General features: G+C 46.7%; 1 protein-coding gene across 1 annotated transcript; it reads left to right on the top strand.

Moving 5' to 3' along the window:
* Positions 1 to 3,231: 3,231 nt before the first annotated feature.
* Positions 3,232 to 14,379, top strand: LOC129204478 (solute carrier family 2, facilitated glucose transporter member 3). Its single transcript, XM_054820573.1, has 10 exons — positions 3,232 to 3,407; positions 6,410 to 6,505; positions 7,844 to 8,004; positions 8,303 to 8,543; positions 8,680 to 8,842; positions 9,478 to 9,665; positions 10,050 to 10,154; positions 10,549 to 10,650; positions 10,906 to 11,109; positions 11,612 to 14,379. The coding sequence occupies exons 1-10, from the start codon at positions 3,393 to 3,395 to the stop codon at positions 11,825 to 11,827; spliced, it is 1,491 nt and encodes a 496-aa protein (XP_054676548.1). The 5' UTR covers positions 3,232 to 3,392; the 3' UTR covers positions 11,828 to 14,379.
* Positions 14,380 to 19,170: the final 4,791 nt, after the last annotated feature.

Raw genomic sequence — 19,170 nt, 5'->3', positions numbered from 1 at the left:
TGCAGTATCAGATAGCTCTGCTAAGCAGGTATTAATGTACTTCCCCCCACAGCTGTTCTTCAGAATTATCTGTGATGTGGGAGGTAGGTGTGTGTCCTAGGACAGAAACAAAACTGATATTTAGGAGGAACAGGCTGTGATGCAAGCTTCACATTTAAATATTTAAATATTTGAGCACCAGCAGATTAACTCAGACTTGGGCAAAACTAACTGAAATGGGACGGCGGGGTATTTTCCCCACATTCCTTAAGGAAATTGTGCATTTTGAGCTTTGGTCTCTTTCTTACTGCTGTTTACTCCACCAGCTCTGTAAAGGTAAGGAAGTGCCACCCACTGTGTTCTGCATCCTGTTAGAGATTTAATTTTCAGCTAAACTCTTACTGCTTCTAAATTGGACTAGTAGCTATGGATGTATTTAATTTACTCTTGAAGTTTGGTTTGCTCAGCACTTACAACAAAGTCATGTGGAATGAGGCCATTTCAGAAGAATACTTTTCGCAGTCCGTAGATTGCCTCTGAAATTTGGATATGTTTGGAGCCTCCCCAAATATGGCAACTTCCCACACTAACCAGAAAATTAATATTTCCAGGATTTAAGACAGCTGGGTGATCAGATTCAAGGTGGAGTTTGCTATGCTTGCAAACAAATGGAAAATAAGCTAGGAAAAAGAAAAATAAATGTGAGCCAAAATTAGTCAAACAAAGTGTGTTAGGCAATTAGGGTTGAATCTGGCAACCTGACAGAGGCAAGACTGCCACAGCTCCTTCCTCCCAGGTGCAACCAGGAGCAAGGCTGAACATGTATTCCCTGTAGGCACATGCATAAAACACACATATACACCAAATATATAACACGTATAAACACGGCCACCACACAGACACACAGAGCATTTACACAAACAGCACCAATGGCCTCATCCTGTTCCCCTGCCAGACTGAGCAGGATGGAGGTCCAATAGTGGGAAATATACACATATATATATACACACATATATACATGTGTATAAGGTGGATCCTTCCAGGAGCTGGGCTCAGACACTCAGGCTGATCCTTGGATCCCAGTCTCCCCAGTTGCTGGCACCTTGGCATATGAGACTCCAAGGCTGCAGCCCCACTCCTGTTGCTGGTACAGACCCCATCACTCACACACAGACACACACGTGCGTGTGCACAGCTGGCCAGGAGTCCCCTGGTCCCTCCAGCAGCCAACCTTCCATGGCCTTGCCCTTAGAGACACAGACACCAGTGTGTCTCACCCCTATACACCCCAAGACCCGATGGTCTCTCTGGCAGCTGGCTGGGACTGTCCTGGTCCCTCCAATAGGCAGCTCCTCCCTTACAGACAGCCCTGGCTCCCAGGCCACTTCACCTGCTTGCGGGCTGGTCCGGCTGCATCCTCATTAGTGCTCACACCCTCACCTGCACACCCGCACTTGCTGCACCATCGGCACACGAGCCTGTGATGTGGCACTCACACCCCCCATACACACCACCCTGTCCCACCCCCAAATAGAGAGTACCTCACCAAGAAAAGAATTAGAAATAGAAGTTAATAACAAGATAGGGAAGACTGTGCTGATCAAGGGCAGGGCAAGGCTGGACAAGTGTGCTGACCAGCCAACAGTTTACATGCAAATGGCCCTTTTTTCTCCTTATCTCCCGATTTCCCCCCTTTGATTCCTCCCTTAAACATCCCATAGTAAGTCCTGTGCAATCCCCAAATGCTCTTCCCCTGCATCCTGTAGCGTGTCTGGCGCCCCTGCACGCAGCACTCCCTCCCTCCCCCAGTCTGAAAGGTGCTCCAGCTGTTGACTCTTCGTGATGGGTTTCACACCTGAACAATGGGGCTGATGGCTCCTGGGGGACAGTCCTGGGAGGGGCGGGCCCAGGCAGGGTGTCCCTTCCTCAGAGTCCTTAATTTGGTTTGGCACCTGCCATTGTGCCCCTGTGCTCCTCCGGGCGTGTGAAAATGGGGCCTTTGATGTGCTTGATGGCTCCTGTGATGAGCCTGGGAGTAGCTGGGGCAGGGTGTTATTTGGGATCCTCCTCCTGCCATTGTCTCTCTGTGCTCCTTTCTGGGTGTGCGGATGAGATTTTATCACGTAGCCTAAGAAAGAGGACTGTGCAAGCTTCCCTTGGCCTGCTACACTTTTTTTTTTTTTTCTGTTGGGAATAATATTTTAATAACACATAAATACCCATGAAGGGAGTGATGGAAAGTGTCACCCCATTCGACCTGTTAATTTCCAGTTATAAGTGGTCAGGTGACCATGCCAAATAAACAGCAGTAATGAAATTAAGATATGATCGTTAACCTTCCCCAGAATCTGGTGACAAAAATGATGGTCCCAAAACAGTGTTCCTAAGAACGAAAAAACCTCACGAGTCAGCTTTATCCCTCCCCCCCAGCACCAGCTGTTGCTGTTTTCTGGAGTCAAAATGCTTGGCAGATTCTTAGTTCAGTGGAGACTTTTGTTTGACAGCGCTTTTGCCTGAGATTCAAAGCATTCATTACTCCCCTGGAAGAGACTGGCAATTGTTTGACCCGAAGGATGGACAGCAAATGAATATGAAGCACAGTAGTGCAGTTTGGTTGAAAGGGTTCAAGTTTGGGACTAAATGCAGATGCAAGGTCACAACTTCAGCTTTGCTCCCATGGATTCTAGCTTTGTAGGAAAAATATTTTTTAAAAAAGAAAACAACCAACCAAACGAAAAATCCCCCAAACCCAATTATCCAGAACTGTGCCTCATCCACAGCTTTGGGAGGTGGGAAGAGCATTCACGGAGGCGGCATTTGACTTCAGGCTATTTGTGTGTCTGCCTCCGCCCGTCGCTGCCTGCCTCGGTGTTCAAACTATAGACTGGAAACAGCTTTATGTCATGCAGCTCCTTTTATGCAAATCACCAGTATTCTATCATTAGCTAACATTTGTATGGCATCAGTGGTAAATACTTCTCCACGCATCTGACTTTTCCCAGATGCTCTCTCCGGAGCTCCGCAGCCAAAGCCGCGGGATGCCCGCCGGCCGGATGCCCCTGCTCGCCGCGCACCATGGCAGAGAGGCTGCCCAGCACGCACGCTGCCGGAAGGGGCTGATGTCAGTTTTAAGTCAGAAATCGGTGTGAGCTGACTATTTTTTTTTTTTTTTTTTTTCTTTTCCTGGAATTACTGCCACAGAGCTCCTCCCCTCCCCGGCCCCTCCCACCAGCCCCCTCCCATAAGAAAGACTATAAATCCACGGGCTCCAGCACCGCGAAAGCATGGGTGCGTGCTTGTGGTGTGGTGTGGGGGGGGGAGCCGCGCCGCCTCCGCCTCGCGGGTTCCGTTAGGTGGGGTAGCTGTTGGCCGGCAGCCGTTCGCCGCCAGTCGTTCGCCGTTCGTCGCTGACGATGGATGCTGAAAAGGTAGGGAGGGAGCGCGGATTTCTTCCTCCTTCCCCCGGCATCGCTGCGGCCGGTGAGAGGTGGTCGCTGTCGGGCAGCCGCCGCTCGGGTACCCGGGCGCTTCGGCGGAGGGCTGGAGAAGGGGAGTGGTTGTGGATGTGGTCGCGACTGGCGGGTGCTCGGGATAACTCGCCGCCGGGTGTCTGTTGGTCGTGGTGAAGGTGGATGCGGCGGTGGTGCCGGCAAGGCCGCAGTTGCGGTCCTTTAGCGGGTGACTCGGGAAAAGCCGCGGGGTGGGATGGGGGGGAGAGGAGCGGGGGCAGGCACTCGATGTTTGGGAGGAGTTGTTGCGGATCGTAAGATTGATTTGTTTTCGTGCGTGTGGCCTGATGATCCACATGATGCTATCCGTATTGTATCGTATTGATCACGAGGTTTATTTTGCTGGCAGGGCAGCGCTCGTTTGTCCCAGGGGTCATGATGCTAAAAGGGAGATTACTCTTAAAGGCATTTTTGTGGTGGTGGTATGGCTTATAATAACGGTACTTCTACATTTAAAGAAGAAAGCAAAGCGTATATCCTTTCCCCCTTTCTCTTTTGGAGAGCAGGGGACAGAGCCCTTGTCAGTATCATAGCTCATCCGCATCTACGAGTGAGGAGGGCACCAGTGGAGTGAGCTAATGACTCTGTGTGTATGAATGCATCAAGGGAGAAAAGCAGGCCAGCATGAGGAGAGACAGCAAATATTCAGCACAACCTGGTGCAGGATGCCGGTGGATTACAGTTACACAGAAACAGCAGAATCCGGGAAGCCCGGGGCCCTCACCGCCATATTGATGGAGATGTAGGCAGTGTGAGATGATGCAGAGGAAAGGAGAGCATCTGGTCAAGGTCGCTCAGAGGAGGGCTGTGAGGCCACTTTAGCTGGGTTAAACAAGTTGTCCTGCTCTGAGGTTCCAGTTAGTGAAGGAGAGGGGGGGCTGTTGAGAAGCATCTCCTGGATAATGAACACTGCTGTTTCCTGTGGTCGGGGGGAGGGGTAGTAGTGGTTTGAATTCCTTGCCGGTGCATAGACTTCAGCCGTCAGCCTTTGGATAGGGTGGGTGTAGCTGTACTATTTCTGAGCTCACTGTTTGCCTTTTGGGAAGTGAGGCACTTCCAGCAGTAACAAATGTTCCATACATTAGGTCACGGTCTGGTCCCCTAGAGAGGATGGGTCAGGCCATGTGATGTCTAGGTGGCATGAGACTGGGTAGGAGATGAATAGCAGACAACACTCAGGAGAGGGAGTATGAAAGAGGCTAGGAGAACTAACCTGATAGTTATTTATGTACTATGTAGGTAAGGGCTACCAGCAAAGCAGGTACCCTGTATTCCCTGCTGTACCCAGAAGATAAAGGCCAGCTGTGACCGCTGCAAGCCATGACAAAGCAGAGCCCTGGAGGGAGAAAGATGCACTTGTGTTGAGTCACTGTGTTGAAAATGTGGAGAGCTGGGTTTTGTCCTCAGCTTTGCTGTACCTGCTGACTAGGGATGACCTGGCCTGGAGTCCTAAAAGTGCTTAGATGTCTTAATGCCTTTTTACAGGCATCCAGGTGCTTTGAAAGAGCTGTGTCCTTAAAATTCTGTGCCAAATTTCCTTGTGCTGAAAATGAAGGGAGTGGTCACAAGGCGGAGGGGAGAAAGCCTTGGCCACCTAGTGTGTGTTCAAATCTGAAGGGTACCTTGGGAATCATCTGCTTTCTGCAAGGAGAGGACCCTGCCCCCTTTCTCTCCATCACTAACCTTGGCAGGAAGAGAGATCAGCCTGAGACATTTACATGATGTATGTAGGTGGGGGAAAACATGCCCGAGAGTAATTTCCCCAGTTTCTGTTTACTGAGGCCTAACTGGTAGCTGTGTGAGGGTTGTGCAGGCCAGAAGCACCTATATGCTTGGCTTGAAAGATCAGTAAAAGGTGGTGTGAGCCCTGGCAGGAGGGTATTGGGAGCCACTGCTCCTGGAACCGAGTCAGAAAGCAAGAGACTGGAAGAGCTGTGACAGCAGGTCCCATAAAGTACTTTTCTTTCCCCTGCCAGTCTTAGGACAATAATTGGAAAGCCTTGGAAAAGGGACTGTTAAGATTTTTGGAAAAGCTTCCAATCCTTCCTGAGACAGAAACATGATCTTTTCAAATTGTGCCAACTCAAGCACTGGCCATCTAAGAGCCAACTCCTGAGTCACCTGCTCCCCCATGCCTCCCTAACACAGAGCTGGCTTAAATTCCACAAGCTTTAAGAATGTAGAAAATGTCAGATGCTTTCCACTGACACTTAAATTTCTCAGTCTGTGGGACTTCTGAGGCTGTACTGTCAAGCTTCCTCTATGGCTCTGAGGGCTCAGGAGTTTTTTATTTTAACAGATTCACACACTCAAAATCCAGGAACCCTAGTATTGCCACAGCATCAAGAAAAATAAACGGGAAGGTTGGCAGCACTGCTGCCACCTTTGTGAGGCAGGCTGCTGTGCCAGGTGCCCTGGGGCAGGGCTGGGAAGCACTAGCCTGGGAAAAGCAGGCCTGTTGCTGAAGAGTGCATGTTTTAACTGATAGGAGTGACTGCCAGTATAGCTTATGGGCAGATCTGAGACTCAATTTATGGGAACTTGTCAGTTGGCATAGGAAGGAGTTAGATTCTTGTTTCATGACATGCCAGAGATCAGCAAAAGCTTTTCTGTAAAGCAGATCAACCCAAAATAACAGCCACTAATGCAGCCAGTGTATTCATTAATGAGCTGAGAATAGTTGAGAAAGGTCAGGAGATAATAAAGGGGAGGTTCTGACAGGCCCTCCTGTTTCTAGTCACAGAACTTCTTCCTGCTGTACAGTTGCATCTTCCTTTCCAGAGTCTCTGTCACTGGTACCCACCCTTGGTGCACTTGCACGTGCCACCTATGAGCTGCAGCTGCTGTTTATGCTGAAGAGAAACTTCATGACAGCATGAATAACCAAATTAACTAAATAATCGTTTTGTCTTTTTCCACAGAAAATCACAGCGCCCCTTATCTATGCTGTTTCCATTGCTGCCATTGGATCTCTCCAGTTTGGGTACAACACTGGCGTTATCAATGCTCCTGAGAAGGTGAGAGGGAGAATGAGTGAGGGAGATGGTGCTGAGGGGCTGATGGGAAGACAAAGGTCTAGAAAGGGAGAGGAGCTGTCTCCCAAGCAGCTAATAATTTGGTTCTGGTTTATGAAGTCAAGAAGACCCTCTCTCAATGACAACAATGGACACAGAAGGGCAAAGCTTTGGGGAGTAGAGAGAGCAAACAGAGGTTAATTCTCTTAATTAGGAGTGCAGAGGGGGCAGGAGGGCCCCATCTGCCATTTTCTAGTAGGTCTGTATTTGGTGCGTGGAGGAATGTGAGCCACTGGAGTTTTGAGTCAGAATAAACCAGCCATGGCAGAAGGAATGTGGAGAGCAGCATGCAGAAAACAGTTGAGTGTTGGTAGGTATTATAGTTGCTGTAGCTTAGTTTTATCTTGAGGACCATCTCAGGCTTCTTTATTTTTTTATTTATTCCTTGTGTTAATTGTAGATTCAGTACTTGTAAAAGGGTTGTGACTGGGGCACACTGACCAAACCATCTCATGACTGTAGCCTAAGAAAGAAGAGATGAAGAAAACGAGAAATGTGGTTTTCTGTAACTATAAGATGGTTCCTCTCTCTCAGGAACTGACTCACCAATACCACATCCACTCTGTCTCCCGGAATAGATGTCACATCACCCGTTGGGGGGGGTGGGAGGCAGGGGTCCTCCCTAGCTAATGTCCTGCTGCCATCTGCAGGACACAGGCACTCTGAGGCCATCTCTCCCCCTCAGCCCTTGCAGAATTTCTCTCATTATCAAAGATGTCTCAGAAATCAGCAACCCAGCCCTGTCACATGCCTATGGGACAACGAAGGATTGTTTTACGTAATATTGCAGTTTTTCAGACTTACCTCAGCGAAACTTTCTGTGTCTCTTAAACTAGTTCCATCCCAGAAAGGCTGTCCCTGCTGCCAGAGTTCTGGTTTTGCCAGAAATGTTCCCTTCCATTCTCTGGCCATATTTTCTTGCTCCTCCTCACTCCCAACTGTCTTACACCCTCTCCCAAGCACCACCAGTGACTTGCATCATCCAGAAGATAAGCCTGTTTTCCTTAATAAACACTGACCACTCCTCAACAAGTTCAGTGAAGCAACTTCTCCCTCATCATACTGCTACCCATCCACTGAACTTGTCAATGAAAGCTCTTTTTTTCTGCACACTCATCTTCCTCTTGTATGACTTGTTACTGCTTATTGAATTTTTAGGGTCTATCCTTGCTTCTTGCCTCCATTAAAACAGAAGGAAGGCCTCAGAAGTAATCTCCATTGTCCCCAGTGCAAAATGCCTCCCACTGGATTGTAACTGTCTCCACCTGGTTTCTCTTGCAGATCATCCAGAGCTTCTTCAACAGAACTCTGTCTGAACGGACTGGCCAGGTTGTCTCCCCAGAGCTGCTCACATCTCTGTGGTCCCTTTCTGTGGCCATCTTCTCGGTAGGAGGTATGATCGGCTCTTTCTCAGTCAGCCTGTTCGTCAACAGATTTGGCAGGTAAGTTGAGAAGAGCAATCCAAGCCATTAGGGAATTTTCCCCTTCTACAATGAAGTGTTGGAAGAAAGAGGGCAGAGGTGAGAGGAAGCGGGGGGGGGGAGGAGGAGGTGGCTGGGCTGCAAAAGAATGTGTGGGCTGCAAAAAGAAAGGGTTGTAGGCCAAGGCAGGAGCTGAATGGGAATTACTCTGTTCTACCATCCCCAAGACAGGAGGTCATGGGTAGGTTTACCCCTCTCCCAATGATTTTCCCACTATATTGACAGTTTAAGCTCAGTCTTGACATCTTTACCCTGGCAGGAGGAACTCCATGCTCCTGGTGAACGTCTTGGCCTTTGCTGGTGGCACTCTCATGGCCTTCTCTAAGATGGCAAAGGCAGTGGAGATGCTGATTATTGGCCGCTTCATTATTGGCCTCTTCTGTGGTCTCTGTACTGGCTTTGTGCCCATGTACATCAGTGAAGTCTCACCCACCAGCCTCCGTGGAGCCTTTGGCACCCTCAACCAGCTGGGCATTGTGGTGGGCATCCTGGTGGCCCAGGTAGGCTTGACACAACATGATCCTGCCCTCTGGGGAAAGGAGGGCCAGGGGAGGGTGAGGTGGGGCCATACTCACTGGTGTGGGAGTGAGGAATTGGAGTATTTAAATCACTATTTCTCTTCAATTCTTGGTGTAGATCTTTGGCCTGGAGGGAATCATGGGGACTGAAGCACTTTGGCCACTGCTTTTGGGGTTCACGGTCCTCCCAGCAATCCTGCAGTGCGTGGCTCTTCTTTTCTGCCCTGAGAGTCCCCGTTTCCTATTGATCAACAAGATGGAGGAAGAGAAAGCACAAGCAGGTAAGAACTCCTCTCTGAAGGGGCAGGGCTGTATTCTGGCTCCCAGCCCCCACTGAACTTTAGTGGGAGGCCAGGACTGAATCTGGAGCCTGCAGTGGATCAGGGTGTGACTCCCAGAGGGCACCAAGCCTACCCTCCTGGCTTTTAGGTTGCACCAGTGCCAGGAAGTGTGAGAAACCTGGCATCCCAACAGAGACTGCAGGTGGGATTAAGACATGAGGAATGGCACCTGGCCTGGTGGGATGTAGCGGGGCCACCTCCTGCAGCTCTGTCAGCTCCTTCTAGAAGGCAGGAAATAAGCTGGCATTTAACAGGGAGCTTGGAGACTGTCTCCCTCTCCTACTGCAGGGGGCTGGAGTCAGCTCTGGCAAGCATGTGAACAGAATTAGGGATTGAGTGCAAGTTTGGAGATCGAGCAACATGAGCAGGACCTGGGCCTGGTTTCCATGCTGGGCTGAAAAGATGAGCAAAGCTGCATGCAGGGCCTTGGTCTTTCTCATGCAGCAGGCCCAAATGCTAGCTGGCAGGTGGTCTGGTCTTCCCAGTGTGGCCTCCCTGAAATAGCAGGGCAGGGTAGGGGGAACCTACTGGCTGTGGGTGTATTATACCTGGCATTTTTGGATTCTTCCCTCCAGTTCTCCAGAAGCTCCGTGGTACACAAGATGTGTCTCAAGACATCCTGGAGATGAAAGAAGAGAGTGCTAAAATGTCCCAGGAAAAGAAAGCAACTGTGCCAGAGCTCTTCCGTTCTCCAAACTACCGTCAAGCCATTATCATTGCCATCATGCTGCAGCTCTCCCAACAGCTCTCAGGCATCAATGCTGTGAGTATCTTCCTGTTCCATCTGCTGGGCCTCCTTTATCTCTGGCTACACTTGGACCTGACACTAATGTTGAAAGAACTGTGCTTCCAAAAACCCCTCTGTGCCTTGATTGGAGATCACGGTTTTGTGATCCTGTAGAGATTGCTAAAATGGAAAGTGGAGATTATATTTGCTTTCACTTCTCCCACACATGCACACCCCCCAGCAAGACATTGCAGCCTTGTATCAAGTGAGTGAACCTTGACTGGAAGCATGCTGTTTTATACTGTTGAGTGCTTCTTAGAAGCTCCCTGTTGGGCCTGCAAGCCATTAGGCAGAGAACAAGGGTCATGCTGTCAAACACGGGAATTATGATGGTGTCCAACTTTTGCTTTCTCTTCCCAGGTATTCTATTATTCTACAGGGATTTTTGAAAGAGCTGGTATCACGCAGCCTGTGTATGCCACTATTGGAGCCGGTGTGGTAAACACAGTCTTCACTGTTGTGTCGGTAAGTGGTACAGGGCCTTACGATGAGAGGTAACTTGTCTGCCTGGGCTTTTTTGGGAGATATGACTGAAGACAAGTAGCCAGGCTGTGGCAAAGCACTGGGCTAGGCAATGGCCTATAAGAGCAAAGAAAAGAATGCATTAAAAGCATTGTGGGGGGAGAGGAGAAAGGGTGAAAAGGAGTGCACGGCGGGGAAAAATGATGAGAGAAGGCAGTAGCAAGAACCAGAGAGGAAAAACTTGTGCCAAGGCTGGAGCAGCCTGGTGACTGGCATTGAGATCACCACTGGCACTGAGGGCTACAGGCAGATAAGAGGTGCAGGGCACACTGAGCAAAGGAGCCTCTTCAGCTCTTGCTGCCAAAGTCATGGATTATTTCTTCTGCCATGTTTACAGCTGTTCCTGGTGGAGCGTGCAGGGCGCAGGACCCTCCATTTAGTTGGTTTGGGTGGCATGGCTGTGTGTGCTGTTCTTATGACCGTCGCTTTAGCTCTGAAGGTGAGTAATTTGTATTCTTGTCCAGGCTGACCCCAGCAGGGGACACATAAGACACATACAGCTGCCTTGCCCTGCAATTCTGTAGGCAGGTACAGCTCAGGCTAGAGCTGTGTGGTGGAGAGCACAGCTTCTTAACTGCAGACAAACTGCCATAGTGTTCACAGTGCAGCTGAAAAAGTTGTGACACTGGAGATGGTATTGTACTATGCCACGTTTGCCTCAAACTGCAGCTGATAATGTTTTGTTCCCTTGCAGGACATTGTGGAGTGGATCAGATACATCAGCATTGTTGCCACTTTTGGCTTTGTGGCTCTTTTTGAGATTGGCCCTGGCCCTATCCCCTGGTTCATTGTGGCAGAACTCTTCAGCCAGGGCCCACGGCCTGCAGCCATGGCAGTGGCTGGTTGTTCCAACTGGACCTCTAATTTCTTAGTGGGAATGCTCTTCCCCTATGCAGAGGTAAGGACCCAGTTTGCAATGCACTGAGTGCTGTAGCGTTGGAATAGGTGTCTGCAGTGACTGTAGAATCTCCATCCTTGGAGATGTCAAAACATAACTATGACCCTTAACCTGATCTCTCCTTGAAGTTGTCCCTGCTTTCAGCAGAGTCCCTGATTCTGTGTTGTGATGTTACTGAGGATTGAGTGTTGTGGCTCACCTTATATTCTGCTGTCTTAACTGCCTGTAGTTTAGAAATAGCTGGAAGAGCCATCTTAATTAGCACATCAAGACTTTCCCTTTAAAAGCCTCAATTTTTGTCATCCCCAGGAACATTAAAGCACTTCAGAAGCCCACAGGAACTTGACTTCATTTTAAAAAAAAATACTGACTTTTTCCTCAACACAGTAAGGGCACTGTTGGAGAAAGATGTTAGAATTTTGGCCTGTCAATAGCAAATAACCTTGCATTTAGGTTTATGAGCTTTTCAAATTAAAACCTTCTGCTTTTGTCCTCCTTGCAGAAACTATGTGGCTCCTATGTCTTCCTCATCTTCCTTGTTTTCCTGGTCATCTTCTTTGTCTTCACCTTCTTCAAAGTGCCAGAGACCAAGGGCAGGACTTTTGAAGACATCTCCAGAGGCTTTGAAGGACGAGCAGAAGCCAGCCCCACATCACCTGTAGAGAAGAACCCCATGGTGGAGCTGAACAACGTACAACCTGACAAAGAAGTTGCCTAAGATTAACAGACCCGTTCTTCGACTCTTACATGCTTAAAGAGTCATTAAAGGAATGAGCAAAGAAAACCATGAGAACTGGGACATTTTTTCCCCCTCAATTGCTGCTATTTTCTTCTTTGCACCCACATACTCCCCCATTCTGCCAGGCTTACCAACATTAAGCAAATCTAATATGGGTGATCCCATTTTCAAGTACTGGAAGGCACCTGGCACTTGCAAAAATAATTTCATCTTCCCTGTCACAAACATCAGGAGAACAGAGAAGATCTGGCAATATTTTTTGTTTTTTCTCACCTATAATTGCTATTTGGGGTTAACATACTTAATGCACGCAGTGACCATTGTGTATTTGAATCTAATTACTATTTTTGTAGTGAGCTGAAGTGACCCACAAAAACAAGTCCCTGGCCCTTTGAGTCTACTCTGTGTGTGTGTGTGCAGTGTTACACTGGAATTTAGCAAACCTACCAAAAAGCCATCTCCTTGCTTTTTCCTATCCAGTGTGCACTTTTTTCAGCCTCAGGAAAAAGGGGACCAAGTTACATGCATATTTTTTCCTGCTGTTTTATTTTTTTGTATAGACAGACTGAAAGCATACTTTTACTTAAGTTTATTTATTTGTATGTCACTTTGTAAATATTTATTTTTTTAATGGTGTACAAAAATGTACAGATAAAGAAATTGAAGATGTTTAAGAGAAATAGCTAATCTAACAAAGATGCTGTAGACTCGAGGTGCAATAAGACTGTAGAGGAGAAACATGGTACTAAACAGGAGATTGGGCATTTTGGATAGTATATACAACAGAGCCAATTATGCATGTCACCTTTAAGTTATTTGTGCCCTCTGGAAAGAAATTCAAAGAATTGCATACTAGTAAGAAGAGATGTTTGCCCACCAAAATCTGTTACTGGGGATTTTTTTGGGTGGCAATTTTAAATATTGTTCCCAAGTGTCAATTGGAAAGTGTGGTATTGCAGCAAATGGGTGGTGTTAGTTTACATTTTTAGTCATGGTTAAGTGTATGGGATGATTGAGAGTGGTGATTGCAAACCAGAAGGTAACTTCTCCTGCCTTCTCTTAGTTTTATTTTTTGGCTTCTCTGCTGTATTCTAGTAGGTCAGAAAGTCTGAAATTTCAGATTGTTACTTAAAGGTCTGTGAGGATAACTACTATTTTCCAAAGCTGTATTTTCTTAGCAATTGTTCTTATAAATATTAGACAGAGGCATGTAGTGTGACCCTTCTGGACACAGGCATGGTTGGTTATGGCATGTGTAAGTTCATAAAGGTAGAGGAGGTAGTCCTCTGGTCCTTCATGAAGACCAGAGCTACTAGAACATGTGAGCTTAGCAGTGTGAAAGCTCTATAGCTCTCAGTCCACTGGTTGATTGTAGGCCAATTTTTTTTTTTTGCCCCATGTGTCCTCTCTGGAAGATCTGCATGATGTTGCAATGCTCACCAGTGCGCAGCATGCTGTGTGGATGTGTACAGCTCTGTAATAGTGCCTCTGTTAAAAGGGATATGGCAGACAGTAATTGTACATCAGTAAACATTGGTCTCCTACTTGTCATACTGCTAGGCAATTGAGAGTATGTACACACCTACCCTTGCTGCCAAGCTAGCACAGTTGAGGAAGGCAAAAAAGTAGCACATATGGTATACTTGAAATCAAGGGATGGGAGCTTTGCTTCACTGACTGCAGCGCTCTGTGGAGAGAGACTTCAGGCCCATGTCTGTCTGGGCTTGCATAAGCTATCTAAAGGTAGCACAGAGGTAGGTCCAATTTAAACTCTGGCTCTAAGGTCTTCTGAGTTTTGACTTGGTCAAACTCAAGTCTACCTGCAAACTCATGCTGGAGGTTCATTGCTGGATATCCTAGAAGAGAGGCAGACCTACAGGTTCCAAGGTGGGTAAAAGGAAGATAAAGGTTCAGAAAGGCAGGCATGACAGCAAAATTGTTGTAGCATGGATAGCCCAAGCTTTCTTGACAATGTACTGCAGGACAGAGAAATTCCCATCGATGTATATTCTGGGGGCATGTATCTGGCTTTTTCAGTAACTACAGTGATCACATTTCTACCTTCCCTAATGAGAAACAGTTGCAAAGATCAGTAAAACTTGCTGCTGTGAAATACTTCCTGTGACGATTTGAAATACTCCAGCTTTGCACAAAGCAGGTTTCCCTAGCTTACTATTGGGCTTCTGTGCCAGATTTATATAATATGTCTGAGAATAAATGACTTCTTCCCCAACTTTAATATTTTGGCTCAGCTATATAGATTTTTGTGCCCTTCCTTTGACCCTCCAGCACTTCCAGACATATTTCTACATGGGCATCTATCTTGTTAGGAAATTCCCCCTACAGCTGTGCATAAGAGCATTCCATACTTTGCATCAGAGATGTGTGTTGGCTTGGACCGAAATGTGTAGGTCTTTCTCACATGGTATCTCTTTTCTTTTTCTGTAACAGCATTGTGAATATTTTGGATGATTTTATATGCTTATTAATGTGGTTGTTTCCTGTTTTTAAAATAAAAACTATAGAACAAAGTATCTGGTTTGGAATTTACCTTTATCCTGTAGGCATTCTATTTATTACTCCTTTATTACAGCCTGGGACTACATCCTGGAATGTCTCCAACTTCTGCCCTGCAACCTTTCTGGCTTGCCCAGCATCTTGAATTTGCTCTCTTATTCCAGTGGAAATGAACATTTCTCTCAGCCTCCATGCATATCATCTTAACAAATTCCCTTACTACTCTTCCTTAGGAGTTTTTTTTTTAAACTAAAAATACGTGCTTTCCTGGCTCTTGTCTGCCCAAATTCTTTTGTTTGCATCTAAATCCTTTCCCAGAATTTCTCAGTAACAGGATGGGAGAGGGAAGTGGCTAGAGGTTAGGAATTCAGCCCAGAGCTGAAACATCTGCTCCTGAGAGTGGTCCTCATCTTCTCTGCCACAAAGATTAAAAGGAAGCCCTTCCCCCTGTCAATGATGCTTTGCTCCCTCTGTCTGGCAAGTGACCTTAACATCCTCCTTGGAAATCTTGCCTCAAAGCAGCAAGGTGGTGAAGAGTAAACCCCACTGCCTGGAGAGAGGCCAGTTCACCAGGAGCTGCTTCTTTACCCCAGGGGCCGTGGCATTCCTGACCCACTGCCAGGTCTGTGGGCTGCTCTTGCCCATGGCTTTCTTGCCTGGGGAGTACAGAGTACCCACCTACTGCCATGAGGCAACAAGCTCTTGTTCTAGTGCACTCCCTTCCCTGTCATACAGCTGTGTTACAAGCAGAAACCATGAGAACAGTTCATCCAAAAGTAAGGAGATAAAATATCCTTCAGAGGAACAGGATGGAGGGAAGTGAGAGGAAGGAAAAGATGACAGAACCCAAAGTACTCCAGAGGAAGAATCAGGCTAATACAACTCCAGAGTCAGCTGACTGAACAAAGTAACCAGGAAACAGTAGGGCATAATGTAAAGTCTGAAAAAGTTCAGCGTAACACAGAGCTTGTACCTGACATTACTGACTGCTGCATGTTTTCAGCTCATGCTGGTGTTTTGCAGTTTGCTATGCAACCAGCCTCAGAGCTGGGTAGTGCTCTGGGATAAGCTGTGTATGGTTGTTCTTCATCTCTGTGGCTGAGCTGAAAGAAATAAAACCCAACCATACAAACTCCTAAAAATATCTAGGTCAAACTAACTCTAACATTTCTATTTTCTTGTCAAAATGGGATCTGTAGAGCAAAATTGTTCAGGGCCAAAGCACATGATTCACTGAGCCCTAGATTAGTGTTTTGTGTAGCTTTTGTAATAAACTTTTGGTTGGGGAATGACTCTGTTTTAGATGTTATTTTATTTTTGAAAATTGCAAGGAAGCTTCAAAAGGAAAAGCTGTTTGCAATTAAATGGTTTGAATTCTTGAAGATAGGTTGTTTTCAGTTGAAACTGTTCATCACATTCAAGTGAGCGTGTAGGAAGTTCTTATGGCCACCATAATCCCACACAGAAATGTCATTCAACAGTGAGAAAGGTGGCAGAGGTAGCTTGGACTTGGCTTTAAGACTATTCACAGACCTTTGTTCTGGCTTGCTGTATGCAAGTGGCACTGCAGAGACCTTCAAAGCATTGCACAGGCCACCGAAAATCACGCTAGCCCCCAGAGCAGTGTGTGAGAGTAATGTTTAGCTGCACCGGGTTTTTTTCCTGCTAATATCCCAACATTACATCTTAGGTATACTTGGAGCTGGTGAGAAGCAGAACACCTCAAGTCTCTGCATCCCATCCCTAAGTGGACCTGAAATGAAAGGGAGGAAGGCAGCAAGGGAGTACAAAATGAGAATGCGATAATGAAGGAAGTGAAAATTTAATCAGAGACTAAGTCTTGGAGGAACTCCCCTCCCTCTTCCACTTCCCCTCTCTTTGCCCAACAGCCTACATTACAAAACCTGCGAGTTTCTCAGCACTTTTTCAGACACCACACTATTGGCAGAGATCGAGTTCATGCCAGGTCAGGATCACTCTAGATTCCATTTCTATTCCAGTGTATTCCCATCTGAGCAGCAGTTGGCAGAGGTGTTATCACCATAAAAATCCCAAATGGCATGAAAGTCTTGATGTATCTGTGGAACCACAAGGCCCCGAGATGTATGTGAGTAACTAGATCACTGGAACCCTTCTAGCAGTGAAACCACTGCTGAGTCAGCAAGAGAAGATCCCCAAGAATCACAAGTGACATCAATCACATCAAAGGTGTCAGTGCCATTTTACAGGCTGGAGCATGATAAAGAGTGTCACAACATCGCTGCCAACATTTGTCACTTTTTGCATGTGTTATTTCTGATGACCATATTTGTGTAGCAGACAAGTAGTTAATTTCTGTGAGAATAAATGTGAAAAAAACATTTTATTGGAGGTAAATTTCACTGTTGTGTGCCTTGTGCACAAATCTTTATATCTGATTTTATGCTCTTTTTAAGTTCCAGTCATCTCAGTAGCTGGGGAGATCATGGGGATGCTTCTCCTTTGGGAAGGTACCTGGTTGAGAGTCCAAGCAGTGCTGCAGTATTACCTCCAAGCGAAGCTGCTAAGTAGCCCTCAAAGAAGGGATATTTGCTAGTTTGGTTGGGGACTGCGCCATCATCGGTTTCATTTGAGAGGAAGGAAGGTGTGGACACTCTACTGATGCCATTGTGGTGGGGCCATGATGGAGCAGCAGCAGGAGGTGACTCCCTACAACCTTTTCTCCTGCTGTATACATGAGAAAGGTCCTGCTAGCAGGTAGGTCAAACATACACTGAGTTGCACAGAAAATTTACACCTCTCTGAGGTGTGGGGGTTTTTTTCACGCTTTCTGCAGACCAGACCAAGGACACAGTTCCGAGGTTTTCTTCACTTTGAGAAGGGCTTTTTGAAGACGAGATGCGTACTGGAAAACCTGCGTGCACTGGAAAAACTGGGGTACATGTCTCTGGCCGGTCATGCTTACGCTTTAGCCTGGCGCTGTCTTTACAATGTGAGATACCAGACAAGAGACAGTTGTCTTCATAGTATGCTGCTGGGAGGAGACAGTGCACAGGGAAATTAGGCTTGCTTAGACTAGGAAAGAAAATTGTCTCCTAAAATATATTGCTAACACAGTTTAATTGGCGCTACTTAAAAGTATGCCATATCTAGTGGACACAGGCTGTGTAACTTTTAAAACAATTCACTTGCTGTGGGAAACCTTGTTTCTGTGCTATACCCCACTGAAACACACAGTGTTTACAAGAACTGTCTTCTCCTTCTCCATGAGACACAGCTTCAGCATGTCTGACAGACACATGACTGACCTGCTAAGTCTGTTTTCTGCTTGTGTTGCATAACCGTTTCTTGTTTAGCAAATGGTCACATGGATTTGTGTAAGGCAGTCACATTGGTGCACCAGTCACTGTGGCATGCAGTGTGGGACCATTGCCGATCATGTACTGAACAAGTAACCGGTCATCCATCCAATGATCAACTTGATCAAACATGACCCAGTTTTTCATCTCTGCTCCGGTCTCTGTTTCATCCTGTTCTCTTCCTCATCATGAACCAATTTGCCATCAAGTACTCAGATGTTTATTGCTTCCTTTATATTCCTGTCACCAACTGCTATGGTCACCCAGACTGCATATAATTGTTTTTAACTTGTATTCATACATTAAATACTTTGGGGTCTGGACCATCTTTGTTCCCCTCTGCTTTGCTTATTTCTTTCAAAGTGCTCTCTCTGATATGGAATAAAGCTCTCAGTGACATGTCTTAACCTCATAGCTCTGCTTTGAACCTAGTCTAAGATGCAAGCCATAAGATGACCTGAAGAGTACACAAGGTTTAGGACAGGGTCACCACAATAATTTTCCACTGAGGAAACCATAGGAATGGAGAGCCAGGAGAGGATGAAAGCTAGGAGCACTGGTGCAAGTGTGGAGGGATATGTATGCAGCAGTGTGGCTGGAGAAGTTTACAATGTATGGAAGAGCCCGTAGGAGGCTGAATACAGAAGGGAAACAGTGAAGATTATGAGGATGTACTAAGCAATCAGCAAAAAGAGAATGGTGGGTTGCTGATCTCCAAGGCAAGGAGGAATGAGATGCAAGCAAAAAAAACCCCAAGATCTGAAAGGAAGGTGAGGCATTCATAAGTGTGAGAAGGTGGAACAGGGCCTGAGAGAGAGAAGTACGAACTTTGACAGAAGTAGGTGAGAGAGTGAGGAAAAGAAAGACCAAAGAGATTGTGCGGTATAAAGGTGACAGCCGCAGCACCAAAGTAGGGGCCCCTAAGCTGCATGCAAAATAACATGAAGCCTCATAGGACTCTGGTAGCTTATGACTCACAGGCAAGAGGTCATCAGTTCTTGAGGGAAAGGGAAATACAGGTGTGCTCTCCACCATGAATGCCCATGAGAACTTTTGCAGCTGAAACAAATAGTTATTTCAGAGTCACAGCCTTCCTAGCAGTGGGACCTCACCTCTCGGTCCACAAATTTGGGGTTCTGCTTGCTTGAAGGAAAGCTTTAAAAATGCCTTTTAAGTGCCACAGCCAGGGAAAAATGATGGCCAGCAAAATATAGCTGGGTCATCCAGAGTAAAGTTAGCAGAGTAGCATATCAGAAGCAGCGTTTCTGTAAACACAAAGCAAAGGTATATTCCTAACTGCGTTAGGCAATGCAAGACAAGGTTCTGACAAACAGAAGCAGCCAAGACAAATGTCAGCGAAGCCCAGTTTGGACAGATACCACCACTGCACTGGAATCTGCAGGGGCTCATCCATCTCAGAAAAACTATCAGTGCAGAAGTGTTGGAAGAAATGCTTTCCAGCTGCCT

Source organism: Grus americana, chromosome 1 (assembly GCF_028858705.1).
Source record: "Grus americana isolate bGruAme1 chromosome 1, bGruAme1.mat, whole genome shotgun sequence".
NCBI lineage: Eukaryota > Metazoa > Chordata > Aves > Gruiformes > Gruidae > Grus > Grus americana.
This window is presented reverse-complemented; position numbering and strand designations above follow the sequence as displayed.